The sequence below is a fragment of the Bos indicus x Bos taurus genome, chromosome 22 (assembly GCF_003369695.1).
Source record: "Bos indicus x Bos taurus breed Angus x Brahman F1 hybrid chromosome 22, Bos_hybrid_MaternalHap_v2.0, whole genome shotgun sequence".
Taxonomy (NCBI): Eukaryota; Metazoa; Chordata; class Mammalia; order Artiodactyla; family Bovidae; genus Bos; species Bos indicus x Bos taurus.
In genome coordinates, this window is record NC_040097.1 from 45,785,051 (window position 1) to 45,810,555 (window position 25,505).

Genomic DNA, 25,505 nt, shown 5'->3' on the forward strand with positions numbered 1-25,505 from the left:
GACCACCTGCTGACTAGTTGTCCGGGGACCCTTCCACCCACTCTGCTGTGACAGCAGACACGGGATGAAGCTTTCGATGGGTCCCAGCCCCCCAAGAGGGCGAATCCACTCTGCTGGCCTGAGCAAAGTGAGGAGGAGCCCTGGGAAGGCCGAGGTGCGGCAGGACTGAGCAGGGAAGGTGGCTACCCGGCCAGCTCCCTGCCAGGCAAGGGAGCCTACCCACTCCCCAGCAGGGCAACTCGTGCTGTGCTCTGGATACCGGGGAGCGGGCAGCCCATCCGGGACTTCAGGGGCCCACTGACTGTTAGTTTTCCCAGGAGTCCCCACATCCTCCTGAGGCTCATCAAACAGCTTCCATCTGTTGGACAGTGGACTTCTTGGGAGCCATGGTTCAGGGCCGCCGGGTCTATGACAGGGCCCCTCAGCTCATCCCTGAATCTCTGCCCAGGCCCTTCAATGCTCACCCATCGATGCCCTCGAGGAGCCGGAAGTTCAGCTTGTGCTCCGGATGCTGAAGGTGGCCAGCATTATCGATGTAGACCAGACGAGTGGGGTCACTGCTCCGGACCTCGGGGAAGAAGATGGACAGGGACAGAAGATGGACGTGGTGCCCCAGGGCTCTGTCAGGGTGCAGCGGCTCAGGGGCCCCTAAGCTGTCAGTCACACAATGCACCCTGCTCCTCACCCAGTCTGTTCCCCCACCACACAGAGCAGTGAGCTCTTTCCACCTGGTGCTGTTTGAGGGCGGCCAGGCACCATCTCTGGTGAACCCGCCCAGCAACCCTGGGGCAAACAGCCACTGATACCAGCCCCATTTTACAGAAACAGGCAAAAAAAGTTAGGTAATTTGCACAAGGTCACACAGCTGGTAAATAGCTGGTTGACTCAAACCTGGACGCGTAGCCCCAGGTGGCAGCACCATCGGTGAAACCACAAAGTGGAGGCATTGATTCCTGTTCTGGCGACTGAAGGGGTGAGGAGCCTGAGGCCGGGCGGCCTGATGCTCGGTCCCGGGCACCATCTCCTGGGATGGCTATGCTCCATGGCCAAGGGGAGGCGGCGAGGACACCAGCCTCACTGGGGGAGACAGAGCAGCCCTTCCCCAAAGGGGAAGTACCAAAGGGTGGTACTTTGCCCCTCCTGCAGTAGCAGTGGCTCTTCTGCCGCACCAGCCCCTCGCTGATGGTCTCAGCACACGGCTTCCCACCCTGGGTTCTAGTTTTCACTGGAAGCATTGTTTCCCAACAGCCCCAGCCTGTGAGCCGATAGGGTCCACGACAGATCCCTGTGACTGCTACCAACCAGACATGCAGCCTTGGAAGGCTCCTCCCCCACTCCAGGTCACAATTTCCACGTTTATTGGCACAATGAGGATGCCCTACTAGATACACACATACCACACTCAGCTGCCAGGACCCGAGGGCGTCCCTGGAGTCTTTAGGAGACAGAGGGGTTGGTGACACTGGCTCCAGCCCATCCCCTCCTCAACTACATACGCCAAGCTTCATTTTTGTCCCTTCTATATATTAAGGCTTCCTGGAAACATTCAAAGGGTTCTGCTGCCGAAAAGAATGGGATTGTGACACCCAGAGTCACGTGACCTCTGACCCTCGCCACCAGCGTCTGCTGATGGACAGACAGGAAGACCCGAGTCTGGGGTGACCCAGGGACTTACCAGAATGTGGACCAGCCGCAGCTCCCCGGGGTTCCGGCATTTCTCTCGGAGTCTCTCTTCCACACAGGGGTCCGAGGGCTCGGGCTCGAAGCCGCAGCAGTAGCGATCCAGGCGGTCATGCACCTGTGGGGGCACCATCCTCTGAGGGGGAGTCTACCATGTCCAGCACTCGGGCCTCTTGAGCCCTGGGGCCACCCTCAGGGATCTCCGCCCTGGTTAACTCAGCTGCTGGCCCCCAGCTGTGATGGGCTTCTGCTTGCTCCTCTGGCCATCTCACCCTGCACCGGGATGGCTTACTCACACTGCATGGATTTCCACCCAACATGTGGCAGGTGGGATCTTAGTTCCCTGACTAGGGATCGAACCCAGGCCCCCTGAAGTGGAAGTCCTGCTGCTGTTTAACCTATACTACTGGCCCTGAGTTCCAGCCTGGGGCCTCCCAGTGCAGACTATCTGTCCACCTGGGGAGACTCACACATGACCACTTTTTCTTGAAGCAGCAAATGCTACCGTAGGGATTCCTCCTTTTTAGGGGATAAAAAGATTTTAATGACCGTCCAGGCAGCTCCTGACTCTCAAACAGCACTTCCACCCTGCAGGAGGCCTGGATCAGAGTCAGGAAGGAGAGCATTCCTTTTCCTGACTCATCTTACACTGGATGCCTAAAGTGGGAACAATGACACAGAGCCTTTCCCTCAGAGATGGTCGTGAGAGATGGTCTCTGTCCCTGGTTCTTGGCACAGAGCTCATAAAACCCCTGCAGTTGGCTCTGTGATATGAGTACGTTTTGATATTCATAATAAACCCTCCAACCATATCAGAGTTTAATAAGATGATTCATGGGGCCCTGAGATAACTTCAGGCTGATTGTTAGATGGACAAAGAATATAGAGAGTGGGAGCTTTCCACCTGACCCTCCAACCTCAGGGAAGAGGAGGGGAGCTGGAAACTGGGTTATAGAAACTTTTGAACTATATTCTAGGGAGAACACACCCACACATCAGGAGGGTGATGCACCCCAACTCCACATACAGGGTCATGGACTTGGGACCTTTTCAGACTTCACCGCACATACCTCTTCTCCTGGCTGTTCACTGACATCCTTCATAATAAACCAGGCCACTGAAGCAGTGTTTTCCTGAGTCCTGTGAGCCATTGTAGCAAATTATTGAACCCGGGGGATGGGACAGTCATGAGAACCCCAGATTTTTAGCCAGTCGGCCAGAAGTATGGGGGGCTCAGGACTCGTGACTGGCATCTGAATCAGGAGTCCTGTGGAGCTGAGCCCTTAGCTTGTGGAATCTGACATTGACTCCAGGGGGATAGAGTCACCCAGTTGGGGTTGGAGAGTTGGTGGGCTCAGAAGGCATCACTCAGAGGACCAGCAACATCACTGCATCTCTGTCTCATCCAATTCTCACTGCAGCCTTGCAAGGGAGACATTATTGCCCCAATAACACATGGGGACATGGACCCCAGACCTCCCCAAAGTCATACACGAGGAAGTAGTCCAGCTGGGGTTTGAACCCAGGTCTGCCTGGCTGGAGCCCAGTGCTCTCTGATGTCCTCCACTGCCTCCCTGAAGGTCAGGGAGAGGGAGCCACTTAGAGGTCAAGTGAGGTCCCCATCATTACACTCATTGAGGCTGGAGAGGAGTTTTCAAAACAGTGAAGGAAGAAAAAAAGGAACCGGAAGTCTCAGAGCCCACAGTCCTCCTGAGGGGGCAGCAGGCAGGCACTGGAGCTGTTTGGATGGTCCTTATTCATCTGCGGTTGCCTCTCAGCCAACCCAAGCCGCAGCCCTGGTCCAGCTTTAGCCGGTACCACTGTCCTGTCTCCCTCTGCCAACCTCTCTCCACACGTGGCAGAGGGGCGGGGGCAGGGAACACACAGACGACAGCCCCCAGGATGCGGCATGCATCAAAGCCAGGCCAGCCACCTCGCAGTCCACTTAGCTCAGCGCCAGCCAATGAAAGGTCTCACTCCATTTCCATATCCCTGTGGAGGTAACTCTTGTGTGTTCTGAAGAAATACAAAATTGATTTCCTTCTATACAAGCCAGAAAATAACTATAGCTCTATTCACCAATCAACCTCATGAAACCAGACGTCCAGAAATGAGACAGTGTTGAACAGTCCCAGCTACTGTCCCCAAACATTATTTTCCCTGTTTCACAACAATTCAGTGTGGAGAAGACCCACCACGGGCCTAGACCATTGCCCCGACAGGCTGAGGGCCTTTCTGTAAGGCCGAATCATGGAGTGTTCCCAGGGGCAGTGTACCAAGCACATCACTGACACCGCTGAAAAGGCATGTTTAGCCTGGAGGACCGGCCTGGCCTGGCCATGATACAAATAGCCAGAGCCCTGTCTGTGCAACGAGCCCATTAAACAAGCCCCTGAGGTGGACAGTCACTGCTTTAGCCTCCTGGACTTTGAATAACAACAGCCACAAGTAACAGAAAATTCTGGTTGGAAGTGACTTTAACCACAGGGGAAATTAAGATCTGCAGCAGGAAGCCTCAAGAGCCTTGCAATAGGACAGGCTTGGGGGGCACCTTTAAGCAGCTCCTATTGTCATGATAAGGACTCAGGTTTCCTTCTGCTCTTCAGTTTACCCCACAATGTTAAGGACATCCCTGTGTTGTCTCAGAAAACCTGTGGGTATGTTTTTCCTTGTGAATGTGATAAGTCGCTTCAGTTGTGTCCGACTCTTTGCAGCCCCATGGACTGTAGTAGTCCGCCAGGCTTCTCTGTCCATGGGATTCTCCAGGCGAGAATACTGGAGTGGGTTGCCATGCCCCCTCCGGGGGATCGTCCCGGCCCAGGGATTGAACCCGTGTCTCTTATGCCTCCTGCACTGGCAGGCAGGTACTTTACCACTAGCGCCACCCGGAAAGTCCCCATGTTTTTCCCTGTTCATGTCCATAATGAAGGAGACAGAGAGAGAAAGAGAGACAGGAAGGAGGGGAGGGGGGAGAGAGAAGCCCTCCCCCAACAACCATGGAATAGCAGTCCTTCCTTTCAGTCTGATTGGACCAAATCTGGACACAGGCTCATCCCTTGTCCAGAGGCCACCACGGGAAGATGCTGATGTCTTGACCTCTGAGCCCAGGAATGGGGAGAAAGGGAATCACACCAGGGCCCTGTGCAGAAGAAACAAGAGCGCTCCACTGGGTCCCCCAGAGCCCCCGCGTCTTCACTGGCTCCTACAAGCATTGGCAGGACGGGGCTGAGGACAGAACCCTGTGGCACGCCCCCAGAGACCTCCCGACCTTCCCCCAGTTTTTACGTGCACCCGAAGATAGTAACACGCCCCTATATTTCTCCATGTTGTCCTCGCACTTGGCAAGGGTGGGGTCCTCACACGTTCCTATGCAGGCCTGTCCTCGGCAGGAGCCCTCCAAGGCTGCCCGCACAGAGGTTTACAGCAGAGATCAGCAAGCTATTCCCACAAAGGGCCAGATAGTAACTACTTTAGGCTTTGCAGCCCATACGGTCTCTGTCACAACTACCCGACTCTGCCTGTGTTGTGCATATTGTACAGACTCTAGATAATATGAAAACAAACGGCCATGGCCATGTTCCCCCCCCCAAAAAAAAACTGTATTAACATACACTGAAATCTGAATTTCATAGAATTTTTAGATGTAATGAAATATCTTTTGATCTTTTCAACCATTTGAAAATGCTAAAACCATTCTTAGCTCATGGACTGTACAGAAAAAAAAAGAGAGAGGGGAATTTGGCCTGCAATCTGGGCCATGTCTGTGACCCTGGTTTGGAGCCCAAAGGATCTAGGGGTGAATCGTGGCTCCACTATGTCCTAACTCTATGACCCGAGGAAGTTATTTAACCTGATAGTCCCTCAGGGCCTCTCTGGGGACCACACAAGGTGAGGGGGGTGGTTGTCATGGAGAGACCTGGAAGGCACAGGCCTAAAGGCCTGGAGGAATCTCAGGGATTCCTCCCTCTGAAAGCCCTGGCCATAGCCCTGTGAAGCAGTCTAAAATAAAGCCGTGTCATGACGGTCTAGCCCCTCTCCTCTACGTGTGGGCAAGGCCTGGTTTCTGGAGCCCAGACAGATCTGTGAGACGGATACCACCTGCCGAGTCATCTCTGGTTGGGAGAGTAAATGCCAGGATGGTTTTAGCAGGACTGAAATCCAGCGACTGCTCCAATCTCACGTCATGTCTGATGGCACAGCCAGCCAAACCCCCTTCCTCAGGCCAAACGCTCCCTGACCCTGTCACCAGGCCATTCTATGTGGATTTTAACGGGATGCGGTGCTTGTTTCCAGAAGAAGCTACAAGGACTGTCGGGCCATGTGACAGGGGTGGCGCTGGTGCCCCCAGATGTACACCCATTTGAATGTTGAACAGGGAGGGGCTGGCCGGGCCCAGGTGCCAGTGTGAGTAATCTGCCATGCTGTCTGGGAACTTTTTTCCACTGAAGAGCAATTCAGTTCAAAGAGTTGAAACAGCAGCAGCCAAACAGGACCAGGCTTAGGTTTCATTCCCACATCCTAAGGCATCAGGATTTCTTCTTCCCCCTTTCTGACAAAATGAGCAGTTACCAAGAAAAAAACGATAATCTTTTGCAGTTTGGGCCTTCTAGCAGTGTGCGTGCTCAAGAAGTTTGTGTTTAATTTAATTTAACAGTTGTGAAGCCCTTACTCTGTGCTGGATCAGGCTCTGAGTGCTTTGCCTATCATAGCTCATTTAACCCTCCCAGCAGCCAGGAGGCAGGTACAGTCCTTATCTCCATTTCAAAGACAAGGTAACTGAGTGACAGAGGCTGGAAAACATGCCTAGGGTCCCACAGAGGGAAAGCGGCGATGCCTAGACTCAGACCCGGGCAGTCTGGCTCTGACCACTGAGTTGGACTGGGTGGCAGGCACATACATCGTGACACTAGAGGTCACAAGTGCCTTGATACCAAGAAGATGTGGTCCAACCGGATCCCCAGCTCCTAGCACTTTTCAGTACAACAGGACTCGGTTGAGGTTTTCGGAGTACAAGAATGAATGAATGAAGCGTATGGCTGGCTGACACCCGGAAGGATGGTAGGGAGGCCTTCACACGAGGACTGACCACTGAAAGCCTGCCCCTCATATGAGCCTGACAGGAGGAGGCCCGCCTCTGGGGCCCCCATACAGGACATCTAGTGGGACAAGACACTGCAGTCTGCCAAGAGGGACACCAGGCTGAGCTGTGAGGTGAGGACGTCTGGGAGGTGCCCAGCACAGGGCATGAGGGGTGATCCAAGTCCTCTCACCCACCCACCAGGCTCCTGGGCCAAGACTTCAGCCAGTGCCAGATCTGAGTCTGGTGGATTCCAGAAGAACCAACCGTCTGCTGCCCCTGCTGGCCCAGGCCCCCTATGCAGGACCCTCCCCCACCTGGGGACAGTCACGAGCCCAGGGTCTTCTGGATTGAAAGGGTGGCTCTTGGCTGGGTCAGCTTGCTGCCAGACAGCCCCAAGGCGGCAGCATCTCTGTCCAAAGAGGGCAGCAGGCTGGCCCCGCACTGAACAGTTGTCTGTTAGAGAATTCATGAGGCTTTGGGGAGGTGAGGGTGTGAGGAGGAGTGGGTTACTTCACACTGACTCTTACCATCCTCTGATGACTCTCTCTGCAGTGCTTCCCTTGTGTCCTGACAGAGGGTAACCTCCCCGGAGGCCCTGGGCAGGGGGACCTCCGGATGCCTCATCTGCCCCAAGCCGGAGGCCAGAGGTCACAGCACCGGCTCTGGATGTGGGTGAATATACCAGCTGGTGAGCTTTGAGGAGATGGTCTGAGAATTATTATTTAAAAAGACAGGCGTGAGTGCTAAGTTGCTTCAGTCGTGCCCGACTCTTTGTGACCCCTGTTGACTGCAGCCCACCAGGCTCCTCCGTCCATGGGATGCTCCAGGTGAGAATACTGGAGTGGGTAGCCATTCCCTCCTCCAGGGGATCTTCCCGACCGAGGGATCGAACCCACGTCTCTTACATCTACTTGCATTGACAGGTGGGTTCTTTACCACGAGTGCCACCTGGGAAGCCCCGCTAAAAGGACTAAATCACTCTAAATTTTAAACATCAACACAAAATCCAGCACCTGGGAAATGATGTATCCACCACAGCAAAGTACAGTTCCAACCAAGAAAGCTACAATGAGTCACCATGGGAATACCTTTCTCAGAAATCGGTCCCCACATCAATACATTAGATGGAGGATGTGTGTAATCTGTGACCTCCTCCACTGATACTCAAAAGGCATCTGATGTAATTTTTACATCCATTCCTGACAAGAAAAACTCTTAATAAGGCAAGAATCGCAAATAGTTCTTCAGCCAAAAGTCAGCATGATATTTAATGGTGAAACACTAGAAACTGTCCCAAATCTGTAGAGACAAGTCATGTCCAGCATCCCATTACTATTTACCATTGCTCTGGAGGCACCATGGTTGTAGTGAGGTTAAGAAAAATGAAAAACGAGGCAATGAGAACACAAAATGCATTCGTTACAGAAGAAATGACCATATACTTGGAAAACCCAGGGCAACTGTGAGAAGCATTATGAAGTGAATGAGTAACCAGTAACCAAAATATGATACGAAAACAATATCCTTCACACAGACCAGGAGCTACGGGCCAGAATGTGTTGAGACAGGCTGAGACCTGGGACCCTTTTCCAGAGAGCTTGCGCTTGCACCTGGACAAATGCCTCCCCAAAGAACGGAATCCAAAGAAACTATAAGGGACTCAGGGACTCCCAGGTGACCCAGGGGCTAAGACCCCATGCTCCCAATGCAGGGGGTCCAGTTTCAATCCCTCGTCAGGGAACTAGATTCCACATGCCGCAACTAAGACCCGGCTCAGCCAAATAAATAATTTTTTTTTAAGGAACTACAAAGCATTAAAACTAACTGCTCACAGGCCCAATGGGGCAAATTATGAACAATAAGACACAAAAAGGTCACAAACCAACGGCCACTTCTGGGGAGCTGGGAGCAAAAGCAGGGTTACTGCTGTGACCCCTGCTCACAGCACCATGGAGGGGATGGGCAGGGCAGATAAGCTACATCTTCACCCTCACTCCCTTTAAGGGACCGGCTCGCCCTGCCTTGGGAAGAGAGCCAGGGCAACAATTTCTTGTTTTCACTCCTGTGTGCTACAGCTCGAGCCCCAGTAAAGCCGTGCCTGAACTTCTCAGCCGACTTCTTATCAATTTCTGTTGATCAAAGAGTCCAGAAACCTCGGTTAGTAACAATATAATAGAAGGAAAAAAGGCCCTTTTCAATGGTCACAAGATGAAATATCAGTATCATCCCAACCTGAACGTGAAGATCCAGCTCAGGAAAACATAAAGATGCTTCTGAGGAACAGAAATAAAAGGAAAGGCACAGCCTGTTCTTGGCCTAGAATGACCCTGTATCTTAGGATGTAAATTTTCTCTATATTAGTCCACACAGATTTCATTTGACTCCAATGAAGTCCCGAGAGGACTTGGGAAGGCAAAGGAAGTAACAAGCTGACTGAGAAGAGTATTCAGGAGTATTGGGAAAAATCTTTAAAAAGAGCAAGGAGACCAAGCACTCCCAGTTATTAACATAAAATATAAAGTGTGATAATTAAAACAGTGTGATTCTGGCACATAAATAGACAGACCCTTTACTGGAACAGAAGAGTCCACAAATAGACTTGCGTACATATGGAAATTGGCTATATGGAAAAGACAGCATTTCAAATTGGGGGAAAGAAGGATTATTCAACAAATGGTGCTGGGACATTTGGGTTGCCATCTGAAAAAAAAAATCATTATTTTGCACCTGATCTCTTACTCCAAAATAACTTCCAGATGGATCAAAAATATATAAAAACACATGGGAGGATTTTTTAAAAATAACCCTGAAATGAGGGTGGTCCTTAAAAACATAATACACTATCCTAGAAGTCATGAAAAATAGCTTGATAAGTTTAACAGCATAGAACAATTTTTAAAATTTTTGCACAGCAGAAAGAATAGAAACAAAGTTTGATGACATTTGAGCCTGAGAGAAATACCAGAACGCAATGATTTTCTTAATCTATAAAAAAGCTCTTAAAGTCCTTAAGAAAAAGACCAACAATCCAACAGAAAATGGGGCAAAGAATATAAACAGTTAAAAAAAAAAACAGATTTTTAAGAAATCTAAGCAGAGGCTAAGGCAGGAGGAGAAGGGGACCACAGAGGACGAAATGGTTGGATGGCATCACCGACTCAATGGACGTGAGTTTGAGCAAGCTCCGGGAGATGGTGAAGGACAGGGAAGCCTGGCGTGCTGCAGTCCATGGGGTCGAAAAGAGTCGGACATGACTGAGCGACTGAACAACAAAAAAGCAGAGGCAGGACGAGGGCGAGGCAGAGAAGTGCTGTCGGCTGTCAGGATGTGCAGAGCAGGCTCACCTGTGATGTGCACTCCTGAAGGCGTTTGCACTGGAGGCCCCTCCCTTGCCACATGAACTCATCTTCTATGGCTGCATAACAAATGACCACCAGCTTAGTGGCTTAACATAACACACTTACTAACTCACAGTTCCTGTGGGTCGGGAGTCCATCCCTTTTTGCCAGGTACTCTACCCAGGGTCTCAGGCTGAACTCAAGGTGCTCCATCTCTTTCGTCACTCAGGCTCCTCTCCTGTACTCAGTCAGGCTGCTGGCAGAAACCATTCCTTGTGGTTTTAAGGAGATCTCAGGGTCCTTCCAGAGGCCTCCCTTACCCACAGCAGCTCACAGCCTGGCTGTTTACTCCTCGAGGCCAGCAAGAAAATCCTCTAATGCTTCATCTTTGAAAGACTCTCCTGGCTGGTTCAGGCCAAAGGGAGAGTCTTCCTTCTGATTAACTCCAGATTAACTGATGAGTACCTCAATGATATTGTAATAACTTTCTATGGTAACAGACTTATCTTGGTGATCATTTCATAACATATAGAAATACCGAGTCATTAGGTTGTGCGCCTGGAACTAACAGAGTACTGTAGGTTGATCATGCTTGCTTGCATGCGTGCTCAGTTGCGTCTGACTCTTTTTGACCCCATGGACTGGAGCCCGCCAGGCTGCTCTGTCCACGGGATGTTCCAAGCAAGAATACTGGAGTGGGTTGCCATCATATTTACTGGTCTCATTCATTCTCAAGGGCAGGCGTTCACACTAAGGGGGTGGGTATCTTGTGGACCATCTCTGAATTCTGCCGATCACACTCGTCCTAATCAAGGCCCTGCTCTTAAGTATATGTAACGATACTTAATGTCACCCTTAAACACCCCTGTCCGGGTGGGCTGCTTCACCCTCCATGGCTGGCCGCACCGTCTGTGCAAGAGGAAGGAGCTCTGCACCCGTCTCTTGGGTCTGCTGTGGGACTTGAAGGAGCTCATGTACAGGCACCCCATAAAGGTGCTACGATTATATTTCAGGTCTCCGGCTGGAAGCTTGAGAGGTCGACAGTGGTCATGGATCTGGGCTCCTCTCTAACAACACGCAATGTTCAGGAAGGCCAAGCCAGAGAAGAATGACGTGAACTATAGATTTGCACTCAAAACAAGGAACAAACACAGGATCACAAATGACTGAACCCGGCCCCCCGGGAAGGAAATGGGCCAGCCTCATCCAGAAGAGACCCGGAAGAAATGTCTTTTCCAGAGTCAGCTGAGTCAGCAAAGAGGGCAAAAGCATGCCCTCTGTGGCCAAACTGCGGCGGATCTGATCCCAGCTCCAACGCTTAAGGCCACAGGTTACTGTGGGCCAGTTCCTAAGCCCTTCTAAACCTCAGTTTCCTCATCTGTGGAATGGAGTTAAAAAATACTGTCCACTCCCAGGGCTGTCACGCATCAACACATGTGAAGTGCTGGCACAGCGCCTGACGCGGAGGACGACAGGCGACGCTATATGCCATCATCTGTTCTGGAAGCACGAGTTAATCACGTGCCCGTTCACGGGCTGGACGAACGATTGTCACATAGTTTTCCACCTCTATATCTCTGGGACCTGAAAAGAAAAGGAGAAGCCTTTGGGATTCTTTTCAGTCTAGAGGAAGGAGTGGTATTTGAGCAAGCAGAACACAGCAGCACCTAAATAGGAACTCATACAGAGAGCCTGGATTCCTTCATTCATTTGCTCATCCTTTCACCCACTCATTCAAAAGGTGCTTCTCCAGGATCTAACCAAGAGCTTGGCCCTGTGCTAGGCGCTGTGGATGTGAACAAAACAGAGAGACAGAAGTGAACAAATAAAATAGAACTTACTGTGTTGGGGAGTCAGAAAGAATATAGACAGGATAGCATGAAATACAAAGAGGATAACAACAGAATGTGGAGGTCGGGAGAGTGGAGGCCTAGGGAGGAGGATGAGAGGCTTGTCTGAGGCCCTGCACCTGAAGAAACTAACCAAGACCACATGCCAAGAGGCGGGGCTGAAGACAGCAGACACGGATGGATCTGTGGGTCCCTGAAGCTCCTGATATCGAGGGCATTGAGATGCTTTGCCTTATTGTAATGGAGAAGGGACACAGTCTGACTTATTGTGCTCTCTGCCTGAGCAGTTGCATGTGAACTTCTGAGGTCTCCCTCTAACTTCCAGCTGCTATAGGCTCTGCCCGGGGGCTTTCTCCAAATGCCACGGAATTAACACCTCTAGGAGCAGCCCTCAACCAAAGACCAAGGGGAGATGTGGCTATCAATACCTCGTGTCCCTCACCTCTTGGTGGGCTACCATTGCTCAGAGTTTTCCTGTGGCTCAAGCCCCAGTCACCCATGGCAGTGACCTGTTTGAGGACATGCCCTCTGCTGGCCGCCTCCTAGCCGTCTCACTTTCATCTTCCCTACGAGTGTTTCCTGGGGTCCCCTCCCAGAGGAACTACCGCACTGGACCCTGGTCTCAGGGTCTGCCTGGGGGAACGGAAACCAAGACATCATTCCAGCTTCTGTAAGGAGACCTGGTTGGAGGGGACAAAAGTGGAGACATTAGGGAGACGTTAGGGAAGAAGAGTCCAGGTAAGAAAAGATGGTGGCCCGCACCAGGATGGCGGCACCTGAGGCTTTCTGGGGTCTGAATTTTCCGGCACGTGAAGGCCCCGCATCAGCGGAAGCAGCAGGATGACTTCCACAAGCAAACACCACCCTCTCACTGTCTTGAGTTCTCTACAGCTGCTCACCCCGTGCAGCCAAGCACATGCCCTCCAAGATGAAACAGGGTGTGAGAAAAAAGAAGCCTCTCTAGAAGGAAAGGATACAGATGTGCGCATTCCTGTCCCCACCCCCCCCCAACACACGTCCTTCCCACCCTCTGGCCTCTGGGCAGATGGCCCTCTTGAGTCCAGGCACGACTGCCCTCAGGTTGTTCCTGGCTTCTGCTCAGTAGGGACCTGGGTTCCTGGGCTGGGAAACCCACAGCCCCTCCTCACTCCAGCCTGCCCATGGTTTCTAGGAAGGCAGCACCCGCCAGCCAGGGGTGTTTGACTTGCCTGGTGTTCGGCAAACCCAGGAAGAGGTGGCACGAGGCCAGCTGAGTGGCGTCTGACCACACGCCCACCTGTGTGTGCTCTGGCGGCTGAACTGTCCACCGCCATGGCTGGGCTTGGCAGCTGAGGAAGGGCTTCACACCACAACCTCCAAAGACAGACAGAGGGGCTCTGTGTGGGCAGAAAGTGGCTGCGTGCACATCAGCTGGGTGGGGGTCACAAGGAGGGGCCTCAGGGCTCAAAGTCCCAGATGTCCCGACAAGCACCCCCTTTTCCTGCCCTCACCCATGGCTGGCTGAAGAGGACTATGTGAGAAGGAGGGTGAGCTCTGGAGCTAGACCATCCAGGCTGTGTCTCAGCTCCACCGGCCATGAACTTAGCCAAGTCGCTTAACCTCTTGAGACCTCAACTGTCCAACTTCAAAACAGGGAGAAGCCCAGTATCTCTCTAGCAAGGCTACCATGAGGACTGGAGGAGTTAATTCCTGTAAAGTGTTGGGGGCAGTGCTTCTGTATTACTGAGCTTGGGCCATCGCCAGGCACTGTATTAAGTATATTACGTGAATGATCCTGCATGCAGAAACCACACAGGGTCAGTGGTGTCATCTGATGGAGGCCAGGCTCCCACAGAGACAGACCTCAGCCAAAAACTCAGAGCAAAAGCAGTTGATCCATGAGCTAATTCAAAAACACAAGCAAGGATCGGGGAAGGCAGACAGGGAGGGCCGGCAACGAACTCTGTGGGTAACCGTGGCTCAATCCTGGTAGGGGACTCTGAGAGACACGTGGAACATGCCCCACAGAGCCACCCCAGCCAGGGAACCGGGGCTTTTACAGACTGCCTCCCATCAGTCATAGGACGGCTGTTCCTGGAGGGAGCGTGGCCGGCTCTTCCAGTTTGCCCAAGACTGTAGTCTGTGGTCTGGGAAATGCCTCCCTCCCAGGCTAGAGGACAGGTCACGCTGTCTGGAGAGCACTAATCCCTAGCCTTCAGCCTGTCACACACAGGCAGAGCAGGCTCGGGGCCCAGAGCAAGCCTGCATACAGGAGCTGGTGATTAAGAGCTACCATGCGCTCAAGGGCAGAAGGCAGGGACATCCGGTCCCATTTAGAGAGAAGTGAAGTTCAAAGACGCCGGCTAGTCTGCTCAGGGTCACACAGTGGGACATGGCCAGTGGGCAGGGGGTTCAAAACCAGATCTGTCTGGTGCCAAAGCCTGTGCTAACCACCAGGCCCCATGCTCCTCCCTCCACAAAGCAGCCACGAGACACAGACTCGAGGAGCTGGAAGTATTGCTGGAGGCCAGCTGGTCCCGTGACAGGAGACAAATACCCACAAGCAGACAGGTAACATCCAAGGGTTTGGGGTTGGGTGTGGCTCAGTGGTAAAGAATCTGCCTGCAATGCAGGAGACACAGCATAGAAACCTGGGTTCTAGAACATGGGTTCAATCCCTGGGTCTGGAAGATGCCCTGGAGGAGGAAATGACAACCCACTCCAGTATTCTTGCCTGGGAAATCCCATGGACAGAGTCTGGCAGTCTACAACAGACCGTGGGCTCAAAATGTCAGACACGACTTAGTGACTGAGAATGCACACAATCACATCAGACAACAGGAGGTGTGGTCTTTGGCAGAAAGGGGAGCATGGCAACCTTTAAAGGGGCAGCAGCTACTCAGCTCAGGCTCATTTCTGCTGCATGGAAACAGAAGCCCTATGTTATTAAACCATTCAGTGTTTCAAAGGAAGTGGGATTTTCATGAGAAATCTCAAAGTATTAAATGTGGTCTGAGAATCTTCTAAAATACATTTCCAACCAAACTTGTATGAACAACACAGGGAGCATCAGTCCCTGGCTACCAGTTATGACGTTGAACTTGACCCATGGCTCATCCAGTCACCCCAGCAGGTAAATTAAGGGCTAGTATTGATCCCTTCCCTCAACAGAGGTCCCTACAGGGATGGGGCTGCCTTTGTATGCATACATATCCACCCACTGTGTCCTTGAATCGTTTTTTGTCTTTCTTTCTTTCTGGCCGCATTCCCCCACTTGTGTCTCCACAGTTGACATCCAGCTCATAGGTCCTGGAGCAGCCACATCAGTTGTTAACAGGCCACTTAGTAAATATCTGATGTCTGCAGTCCCCCTGGTAAGCCCTGTACCCTAACTGCCCAACCCCTTCCCTGCTGCTGCTACTAAGTCGCTTCAGTCGTGTCCGACTCTGTGCGACCCCATAGACGGCAGCCCACCAGGCTCCCCCGTCCCTGGGATTCTCTAGGCAAGAACACTGGAGTGGGTTGCCATTTCCTTCTCCAATGCATGAAAGTGAAAAGTGAAAGTGAAGTCACGCAGTCGTGTACGACTCTTCGTGACAGCCTACCAGGCACCTCCGTCCATGGGATTTTCCAGGCAAGAGTACTGGAGTGGGGTGCCATTGCCTTCTCCGAACCCCTTCCCTAGGATACCCAAAAACTCCAGGGTTAATTTCTGGCACAGCAGGGACCTCAGCTGGCCCTGTGGTTTCCTTCTCTCTCCAGGGTCCAAGCGGGACCAGCATCATCCCTTTATTTCTCCCCTCTCTCATTCTCTCTCTCCTCCACCTCAACTCTCTTTTTTGAATTATGCAACCAACTTGAAGCCTTCTTGATTCAAGGATAAATGTTTAACTACCAGCTCTCCGGGAATAAGGAGGAGTCCTGATTTGTAGAATTCCCTGATTCCCAAGGTATAAATACTCCTGCCTGCATGCGTGCTATGTCGCTTCAGTCGTGTCTGACTCTATGAGACCCTATGGACTACAGCCAGCCAGGCTCCTCTGTCCATGGGATTCTCCAGGAGAGAATAGTGGAATAGGTTGCCGGCCTTCCTCCAGGGATCTTCCCAGCTCAGGGACTGATCTTGTGTCTCTTATGACTCCTGCATGGGCAAGTAGGTTCTTTACCAACAGCACCCCCTGGGAAGCCGCATAAATATTCCTACCCTGGCCTGTTTCAAGCTAGCAACAGGTACGAATGTGGAGTCAGCAAGAGACATGACATGCATGCAGTAGCTCAGCACTATACACTATTTACTAGGTAGATGCAAAAAACCTCAAGACCTCAGATAACAGTAAAATGTAAAATAATTGTGAAGTAATGAGATCAGAGTATTGATTACCTTTGTTTCTAATATAACTTATTATATGGTTAGTTTACATAATTTCAATTTTAATAATGCCTGTGTTTCACAACTGGCTCATAAAATTCCTGAAATTCAAGAATGAGCCCAAACGAACTGGTTTTCAGCACACCAATGGATGAATGAACACAAGGCAGAAAAATAACAAAAAAAGGGTGCTGGGTGATCAAAAGACAAGGACTAAAATAAAAAGTTAATTGTTAAAAAAAAGAATGGTAAAAAAGCAAACAAACAAACGAAAGCAAAAGACAAGGGTTAGGGGGAGTCACCATCCACCCTCAAGCAGGCCATTCCAATGTCTCAGTTCACCTAGAGTCCTCGCCCCCGCGGTGCCCCGCCCCGCCCCGCCCCACCAGGCCCCGCCTACCTGCAGCAGGAAGTCAAAGAGGGCCAGGCGTGCCCACTCGGCGTGGTGGATGCCCAGGCATGGGGCATGGCTGGGTCGGCCACAGCCACGTGCCAGCAGGGCCTGGTACTGCAGCCAGCCCAAAGCCAGAGAGTTCTGGTCGTCCTCCGGGTCACCCAGGTGCTGCACATCGGGTGCCCACCAGATGACGGGCCGGGCGCCGCCGTCCGTGTAGCGGTAGGGCAGCAGCGGACTGTGGAAGCGCCTGGCCACCGCGGGCAGGCTCCGGCGCAGCCCCAGCACGCGGTCTACGTGGAAGGACAGGACCTCGGACAGGTCCCCGGGCCTCTTGATCAAGCCACAGAGGCCCTGGGAGCAGAGCTGACTGAGCCCAGGAGCTGCATCCTGAAGGGCCCCCTCGCTGGAGAAACCGACTAGCAGCACCTGCCCGTGGCCGGGCACCCGGGCTTTGCCTGCCACCTCCCCCTGGGCCAGAAGCTGGAGGGCCTGCACATCCTGCTCTGTGAGCCATGGGGGGACCTGCTCGCTGGTCCTGAAGCCACTCGACAGCCCAGGGGTCTCAGTGTCACACCAGACAGACCCTTGCAGCTCCCTAACAGAACCAGGCCACCAGTGAGCCCCTTTGGTGGGGGCAGGACCCCCCACTTGTTGGCCACCAGTCCAGGCTCTGTTCCCCACTCCTGGCAGACCCCCGCCTTCTGGAGGAGGCTGGAGGGTCAGTCCAGCAGTAGCTCTCCGAGTCTGTAAGGCTGACATGTCATGCCCTGCGAGGGGGCCACCTGGGGTGCTTGTCTCACTGAGTGCCTCCGGGAGGGCACCACGGTGCCAGGGTGGGTCCAGGTCTTTGGCTCCTGGACCCCTGATCGCCTCCCCCTGCAGGAGCACAAGACGCCGGGTACTGAGTCTCAGGTCTTCTGGAGGTGCCAAAGTAATGTCGTTCCCGATCCTCCCTGCATGGCTGCTCTCCTTCCCTGGGGACCGTCTGCCGCTGTCCATGTGCCCTCTGTGGCCTTGCTCCTCAGCACACACCAGGATGGAGCTCCTGGGCAAGGCCCAGCTTCTCCTCAACCTTCTTGCCCGCTGCCTCCAGCTGGAGCTCAGAGCCTGCCGACTCTGGGGGACAGGGACATCAGCAACCCCCTGGGGCTCCATGGGGCCAGGGTCTGGGCCAGCAGCTGGGTGCTGTGTGGGCAAGCGAGTGACAGTCACCACAGACAGAGTCGTTAAAAGGCAGAGTGCCATCGCCAACCGCCTCTTGCCACGCAGCTTTCTCCAGAGCCAAGATGCCTGGGGGATGGGGGTAGGAAAAAAAAAGCTTAGAACCTTGAAAACATCAGCCCTGACCCACAAAATAACGGGACAGTGAATGAATGAACATCTTGGGTGAACAAGGAAGGAAAAGAATGAAGCCTGGGTGGGGGGTGGGGGTGGGGGGTGGGCATGACACCCAGCGGCTCCTCAAGAGAGGAGCCGGCAGCCATGCTCCTGCTTCAGCACTCAGCCTGCGGTCGCCCAGGACAGGCCTACAGGGACACCAGGCTTCTCCCCTCTGAGTAAACTGCTGTTATGACTCAGATCTCCAAACATGCTAAGAGCCTTTCGCCATCTGTTCCCCACACTGAGTGCTGGCCCCTTCTTCTCGTCTCCCCATTATCCCCCTCTGTGGACCTGCAGTGTCTCCCACAAACATGCCCTTCCCTTTCCGGGGCACACAGCCACCCGGCCACAGATGGCCTTGCCTGGCCTCCCTGGCAGCCAAGTGTGACCCTGGGACTAAGTCCTTGCCCAGGGCCTGAAGCAGTCACTTTTATTAGCCCCATCTGTTCAAAAGGAGGTTGGCTGCCTCGGCTCGCCTCTCTGGGCCCACGTGTGGCCGAGTCAGCTCCGGACGGTTGGCAAAGGACATATCCTGGGGCAGTAGTTTTTCAACACGTGGTCTCGGGACCAGCAGCGTCAGTACCACCTGGAAACTTGTTTTCCAGGTGATTCCGATTCGTGGGCACCAAGGGGCCACGAGAAGGAAGGAGCTTGGGAGCTTGCATGAGCCCATGGGCGCAGAACTGGCAAGGGTTGTTCAAGCCACTGTGCTTTGGGGCCCCTGCAACTGTCAGCCTGGAGCACCACCTCCATCCACACACATTCCAGCAGTCCAGGCACCCTGACCCTGGACCAGAGCTGGTGGGGCCACCCAGGACCCTGACCTCCACGAGGCCAAATAGCCCCTCGGCCCCTACCCTTCCCCCGGGAACCAGAGCCTGTGACAGGTCAGCGAGGTTGGCTTTTTTCTGCTCATGAACTTGACGTCAGGGGCACATGGCAGACCAGCTACCGATGACAGCAGTGACCATAGTCTACTGAGAATGAGTCTGCGGGGAGAGAGAACAAACAGCCCCAAACCAGACACCAGATGGGAGGGAGCCCCTGCCCAGTGACCAGAAGTTTCTGGTTCCGGTTCCAAGCCTGGCCCAGCTCTGTGTTCTCTCACTGGGTGGATTTAGCCCAGTTCCAGTACTTGAGATGCTGTACCTGTTTAGTCTTTGTTCTGCCATGGTATTTCATGGTATGTTTTCTGTATTTATAATTTTTGAAGTCTTTCACTATGCTTTCAGTTACCTTTACTTTTTTCATGGTGCATATTTCTTATCACATTTAGGAAATTTTTATTAGAATTCTAATAATTGGACCCTTCATGACTATATACCCTTAAATGTCCAGTTCTTTAAACACCAGCTCTTAAATCCTAGTAAGAACAATCATAAAATTAGCATATTTCCTCTTCCCCATCCCCTACCATTCGATCGTTATTCAATTTTAATCATTGTGCTGTGTGCTCAGTCACTCAGTCATGCCTGATTCTTTGTGACCCCATGGACTGTAGCCCGCCAGGCTCCTCTGTGCATGGGATTCTCCAGGCAAGAATACTGGAGTGCATTACCATGTCCTCCTCCAGGGGATCTTCCCAACGCAGGGATTGAACCCAGGTCTCCAGCATTGCAGGCAGATTTTTTACTGTCTGAGCCACCAGGGAAACCCCTTAATCATTGGTATTATCTTTTTAAATGTTTACCTTTGTATAATTAAAAATGCTTACATTTCTACTATATTTTGTCAGCTTTAAATGACAGTCTTTGGCCCCCAGTTATTACTCATGAATAGCATGTTTATTCTTTCTCCCACCTTTTCCTTCATTCACCTTACAAAGTTTTATATTTGTGTCATTTCTGTATTGTTAGGATATAAATCATGCCCCTTCTACTCTATTACTCCAATATTCATATTTGTTTGGTCTTAGTTCTTCAGTTAGGTATATTCTTTGCTTACTCCTGTCCCCTTTGCCCTAGTTTTTCATTATTTCTTGGTTGATTGAAGTTTAAAAACTCCATAATTTTCTCAAGAAGTACTCATGGGAACAACAGTTTCTGGGTTCTTGCATGTTCAAAACTATTTTTCTATTGTATTCGTACCTGAAAGAAAGTTTGGCGAGATATAAAATACTGCTCACAATTACCTTCTTGGAATAGCTTATAGGTCCTGCTCTACAGTTTTCTAACTTCAGATGATGCTGTGGAGAAATCTCAGATTAGACTGGCTCCCTGCCTAGGAGCCCTAAGAATTCTTTCTTGTTCTTCCTTTTCCCCCCATTGTTTCCCCATCTTTACCGAGGTATAACTGACAAAACCACAACAACTGTTTCTATATTTAAATTATTGACCATGACGATTTGATACATGCATAGCCTGTGACATGTTCACCATAGTTGTTAGTTAACACATCCATTCCTTCACACAGACCTTTTCCTGTGTGTAGTAAGAACGCTTAAGATCTACTGTTTTTGCAAATTTCAAGTAAACGATACCATATTACTAAGTACAGTCACCATGCTGTACATTAGATCCTCAGAACTTATTTTACAGCTGAAAGTCTTTTTTTTTTTTTTTTTAAGATTCTACATACAAGTGATACTACACAGGATTTGTCTTTCTCTGTCTGGACTATCTCACTTAGCTTAATGTCCTCCAGGTTTATCCATGTTTGTTGCAAATGGCAGGATTTCCTTCTTTCTTTAGTGGCTGAATAATATTGCGTCGTATGCACGTGTGCGTTTTCTGGATCCATTCACCCACTGAGAGAGAGATACGAATGTTATTTCCACGTCTTGGCGATTGTGAATAATGCTGCAGTGAACACGGCGGTGCTGGTGTCTCTTCCAGACATGATTTCTTTTCCTTCAGATATATCCTCAGTAGGCCTCCTCCAATTCTGGAGATCTCCCCTATTTGGGGCTCCAGGGGCCTCCTCTCTGTGGAAGATGCTTTTGTGCCCTATGTTATGTTCCCCTGGACCCCTGGCTGACGCCAGCTGCCCTCACAGTGGACAGTCCCCCTGCACATTGCCAGCTTCCCACCTCAAGCCCCAGAATCATTCCCTGCTTTCTTGCCCACTATCAGGGAGGCACAGAAGAAATTAACACCTTTAGGGACAACCTTCAACCAACAGGAGACAAAAGTCAGGGGGTAGGGCTTCCCTGGTGGCTCAGTGATAAAGAATCCACCTGCCACTGCAGGAGACTGGTTCAGTCCCTGGTCCAGGAACATCCCACATGCCGTGGAGCAGCTAAGCCCACGTACCACAGCTATTAAGCCTGGGCTCTAGAGCCAGGGAACCACAATTACTGAAGCCCGTGCACCCTAGAGCCTGTGCTCCTCAACGAGAGAAGCCACCACAACAAGAAGCCCACGCACCGCAGCTAGAGAAAGCCTGTGCAGCAACAAAGAGCCAGCACGGCCAAAGATAAATAGAGTTTTTAATGCTATAAAAAAAAGTCAGTGGATAAACGCCCAGCCTCCATCCTCCAGAGGGACAATTGTGAGTGGCATTCTGTACGTTGCCACAGGATATGCCCCGAGGGACTGAGCCTCTATTCTATAAAACAGATGGTCCTTGTCTCCCTCCAAGATGCCTTTCTTTAGCGGATGATCCTTTTGAAGTGAGAGTCTAAACTGTTGTCCTTATTTATTATATATGTTTTAATATGGCTTTTATTACTACTTAACACACGTATGTGTGACACACTTCCCAGGTGGCCCAGTGGTAAAGAATCCACCTGCCAATGCAGGAGCTGCAGGAGAGGTGGGTTAGATCCCTGGGTTGGGAAGATTCCCTGGAGGAGGAAATGGCAACCCAACTCCAGTATTCTGGCCTGGAAATTTCCATGGACAGCAGAGCCTGGGGGTCGCAAAAGATTTGGACACGACTGAAGCGACTGAACACACACATGTAATACATGCATAGAGAAGCACTGTGAAAAACTCAAATAATGCAGCTGGTCCTCCATAACCATGGGCTCCCCAGATTCAACCAACTGCAGGTACCATTACTGACGTTAACTTTTCAGTTGAATATGAGTTATTCTCTCCTCTAATCCTTAAAACAACATAGGGAAATGGGAATGACTCAGTTCCTATTTTACGAAGGAGAAAACTGGAAAGTCCAGAGTGCTCACTTGCCCAGAATCACAGGCCGGCCAGAACAACAGCATTTTTAATTAAAAGTAGGGGTGGCCATGGACAAAGAAGTCTGTTTGGGTTTCTTTTTCTCCCTTCTGAAAAGAAAAAAATAGGTTTTCAAGTTGGATTCATAGCCTAGATTCTCAAAGTTCTGGATGCCACTAGGGAAACGTCTTTTAAAAATGTTTCAAGAAGACAGGCTGTTTTGATCCTTCTCTCGGCCTCACTTGGCCTTGGACAACCTGGGGAAAGCTGGCAATTGTGCAGTTGTGCAGAGAGAAAGGTTCAAAATGACCGTGAGCAGATGTCCCTGAAGGGCCACCCAAGTAAAGCTTTGGGGAAAAAAAAATACCTGCTTTGATCGAACTGTAAAAACATCCTCTGAGGAGAAATATTCAGCTGAATAAGAGCACATCAGAGAAAGGAGTAAAGGGAATGATGCCTCATGTCCTAGAAAGTTAGCTGCTGGATCCTAACCGCCCCCACTGCTGCAAGCGTGCCAGTGGAACCTGCCCCCCCCCACCTAATACATGATGGGAGACGCGCTCACGACGCTGGCGGCAGGAGGGAAAGAAGATGGTTCTACAGTTGCTCTGCGTCTCCTCCCTGCTCAAATCCCACCTCCCACCCTTTCACCAAGACTCCCCCTTGATTCCTCAGAGAAGATGCCCTCTTCCCCAGCAGCCCCACCCACTCACAGTTGCAGAGGAAGAGGGGTGGAGAAAGAGGGGAGCCAGAAAAGCTTTGGGGAAGACACACGCGAGTTCTAGATCAGCTTGTGGCCCTTCTGGGCTGTGTCACAATGGGTAAGATACACAACCGCTCTGCCCTATTTCCTCCGTTATAAAATGGGGGAGAATGAGATAATCCCTCCTTACAAAGACTGACGTGAGGAAAATAAATGAGTCAAAATATAGAAAGGACCCAATACATGGTTTGGTACATTTACATGGTGGGATCAGGGTTTCTGTCCCCGCTTTCTGAACTCCCTCTGTTTTTCAGGGATCTGAAAAATACCCAGCACCACTCCTTCCTGGAGTTTGGCATATTGTAATGGGGACATTTGGGGGCACAGCTCAAGGTAGAGACAGAAAGAGAAACTCTTTCATCATAAAGCCACAAGTGTAAGCTAGGAGAAGGCCACCTGGGCAGTAAGAAAGGTCTCGCCCTGCAGAGGCTCCATCCGGACCCAGGGTGGGACAGGAAGGAATCACTTGGCTTTAAAGCGTGTGGGGAGCTGAGGAGAGAAAGGGTGGGAGCTAGGAAGGACACATGCATGAAGGCTAAAAGCAAACAACAGAGATTTGGGGTTCCCTTACAACTGTAAGGGGGCTCCTCATCCTGCCACGGCTTCTCTGAAGGTAGGACATGCCTCCCCACTGTCTGACCCTGGTCGTGTGACTTGCTTCTGCCGAAGGAATGCAAGTGGACAAAACACAGGCCGCGTCCTACTGGTGGCTTTACCTGTGCTTGTGTGGCACTAGCCACCTTGCAGACTCGTGCGCCACTGTGACAGGAACGTGTCCCAGGCGAGGCACCGAGTAGACCTGAACCCAGTGCCCAGCCTGGCCCCTGCCCAGCCACATTCACCGGGCCCAGTGAACCCACAGCCCTGGAACCAAGATAAGGCTGTACGCTGTTGGGAACCATCGCGACTGTGGGCTGTTTGCTATGCAGCATGATCACAGCAAACCCTAACTCATTCAGATCCTTGGGTGACTTCTTTGGGGCTCAGTGTGTGCCCTTGGTCAGAAAGCAGCAAAGTGGTTTAGTAACCAAGCACGGCGCCCTCCCCTTGACTAGTAAGGGCGCAGCGGTGTCACTACAGAGGCATGGCTGGCTCTGACGACTTGACGGTGCAGCCTGGTCACAGACACGTCCCATGACCAGTCTCCCCCCATGACATGGCCTGGAGGACCCCTTCAGTCAAATGAAAACAGGAGAGGCCTTTTGAGAAGAACTTTGGGGAAAAATTCCAACATATGCTGGTAGCCTTTGCACAGACACAGTTTGAGAAACCAGAAACATTTGGGGAAAAGGACTCGATTACAGTTTGTACTGAAACCACCAGCAGGAGACTCCTTCTCATTTCTAAAGAGCCACAGGGAAAGAAATGCCCTTCTACTCTGGGAAAACTCATCAGGACTTGGCCTCACTTTGGGGCCCTACTTATCCCGTCCCCAGACCACCTCCCAGAATGTCCTGCTGTGAACCCTGACAGCCCAGGGCTGTCATAGGAACTGGCTGGCAGGGATGGAGGCAGAGCCATCTTTTCTCAACTCCCAGAGGTCAAAAAAAGATGACACTCTCCGACATAAATCACAGCAGGATCTTCTATGACCCACCTCCCAGAATATTGGAAAGAAAAGCAAAAATAAACAAATGGGATCTAATTAAAATTAAAAGCTTCTGCACAACAAAAGAAACTATTAGCAAGGTGAAAAGGCAGCCTTCAGAATGGGAGAAAATAATAGCAAATGAAGCAACTGACAAACAACTAATCTCAAAAATATACAAGCAACTCCTACAGCTCAACTCCAGAAAAATAAATGACCCAATCAAAAAATGGGCCAAAGAACTAAATAGACATTTCTCCAAAGAAGACATACAGATGGCTAACAAACACATGAAAAGATGCTCAACATCATTCATTATCAGAGAAATGCAAATCAAAACCACAATGAGGTATCATTTCACGCCAGTCAGAATGGCTGCGATACAAAAGTCTACAAGCAATAAATGCTGGAGAGGATGTGGAGAAAAGGGAACCCTCTTACACTGTTGGTGGGAATGCAAACTAGTACAGCCACTATGGAGAACAGTGTGGAGATTCCTTAAAAAACTGGAAATAGAACTGCCATACGACCCAGAAATCCCACTGCTGGGCATACACACTGAGGAAACCAGAATTGAAAGAGACACGTGTACCCCAGTGTTCATCACAGCACTGTTTACAATAGCCAGGACATGGAAGCAACCTAGATGTCCATCAGCAGACGAATGGATAAGAAAGCTGTGGTACATATACACAATGGAGTATTACTCAGCCATTAAAAAGAATATATTTGAATCCGTTCTAATGAGGTGGATGAAACTGGAGCCGATTATACAGAGTGAAGTAAGCAGGAAAGAAAAACACCAATACAGTATACTAAAGCATATATATGGAATTTAGAAAGATGGTAATGACAACCCTGTATGCGAGACAGCAAAAGAGACACAGATGTATAGACAGTCTTTTGGACTCCGTGGGAGAGGGAGGAGGGGGATGATTTGGGAAAATGACATTGAAACGTATAATA

At 51.1% G+C, this 25,505-nt stretch overlaps 1 protein-coding gene across 1 annotated transcript in view; it reads right to left on the reverse strand.

Moving 5' to 3' along the window:
• GASK1A (golgi associated kinase 1A) overlaps positions 1–25,505 on the reverse strand; it is a 53,889-nt gene that overhangs the window by 686 nt on the left and 27,698 nt on the right. The window contains exons 2-4 of the mRNA XM_027523215.1: positions 16,697–17,983; positions 1,676–1,798; positions 465–568 (exon numbers count right to left, since the gene is read on the reverse strand). Of these exons, the coding sequence (XP_027379016.1) occupies positions 465–568; positions 1,676–1,798; positions 16,697–17,983 (1,514 nt within the window). The remainder of the gene's footprint in view (positions 1–464; positions 569–1,675; positions 1,799–16,696; positions 17,984–25,505) is intronic.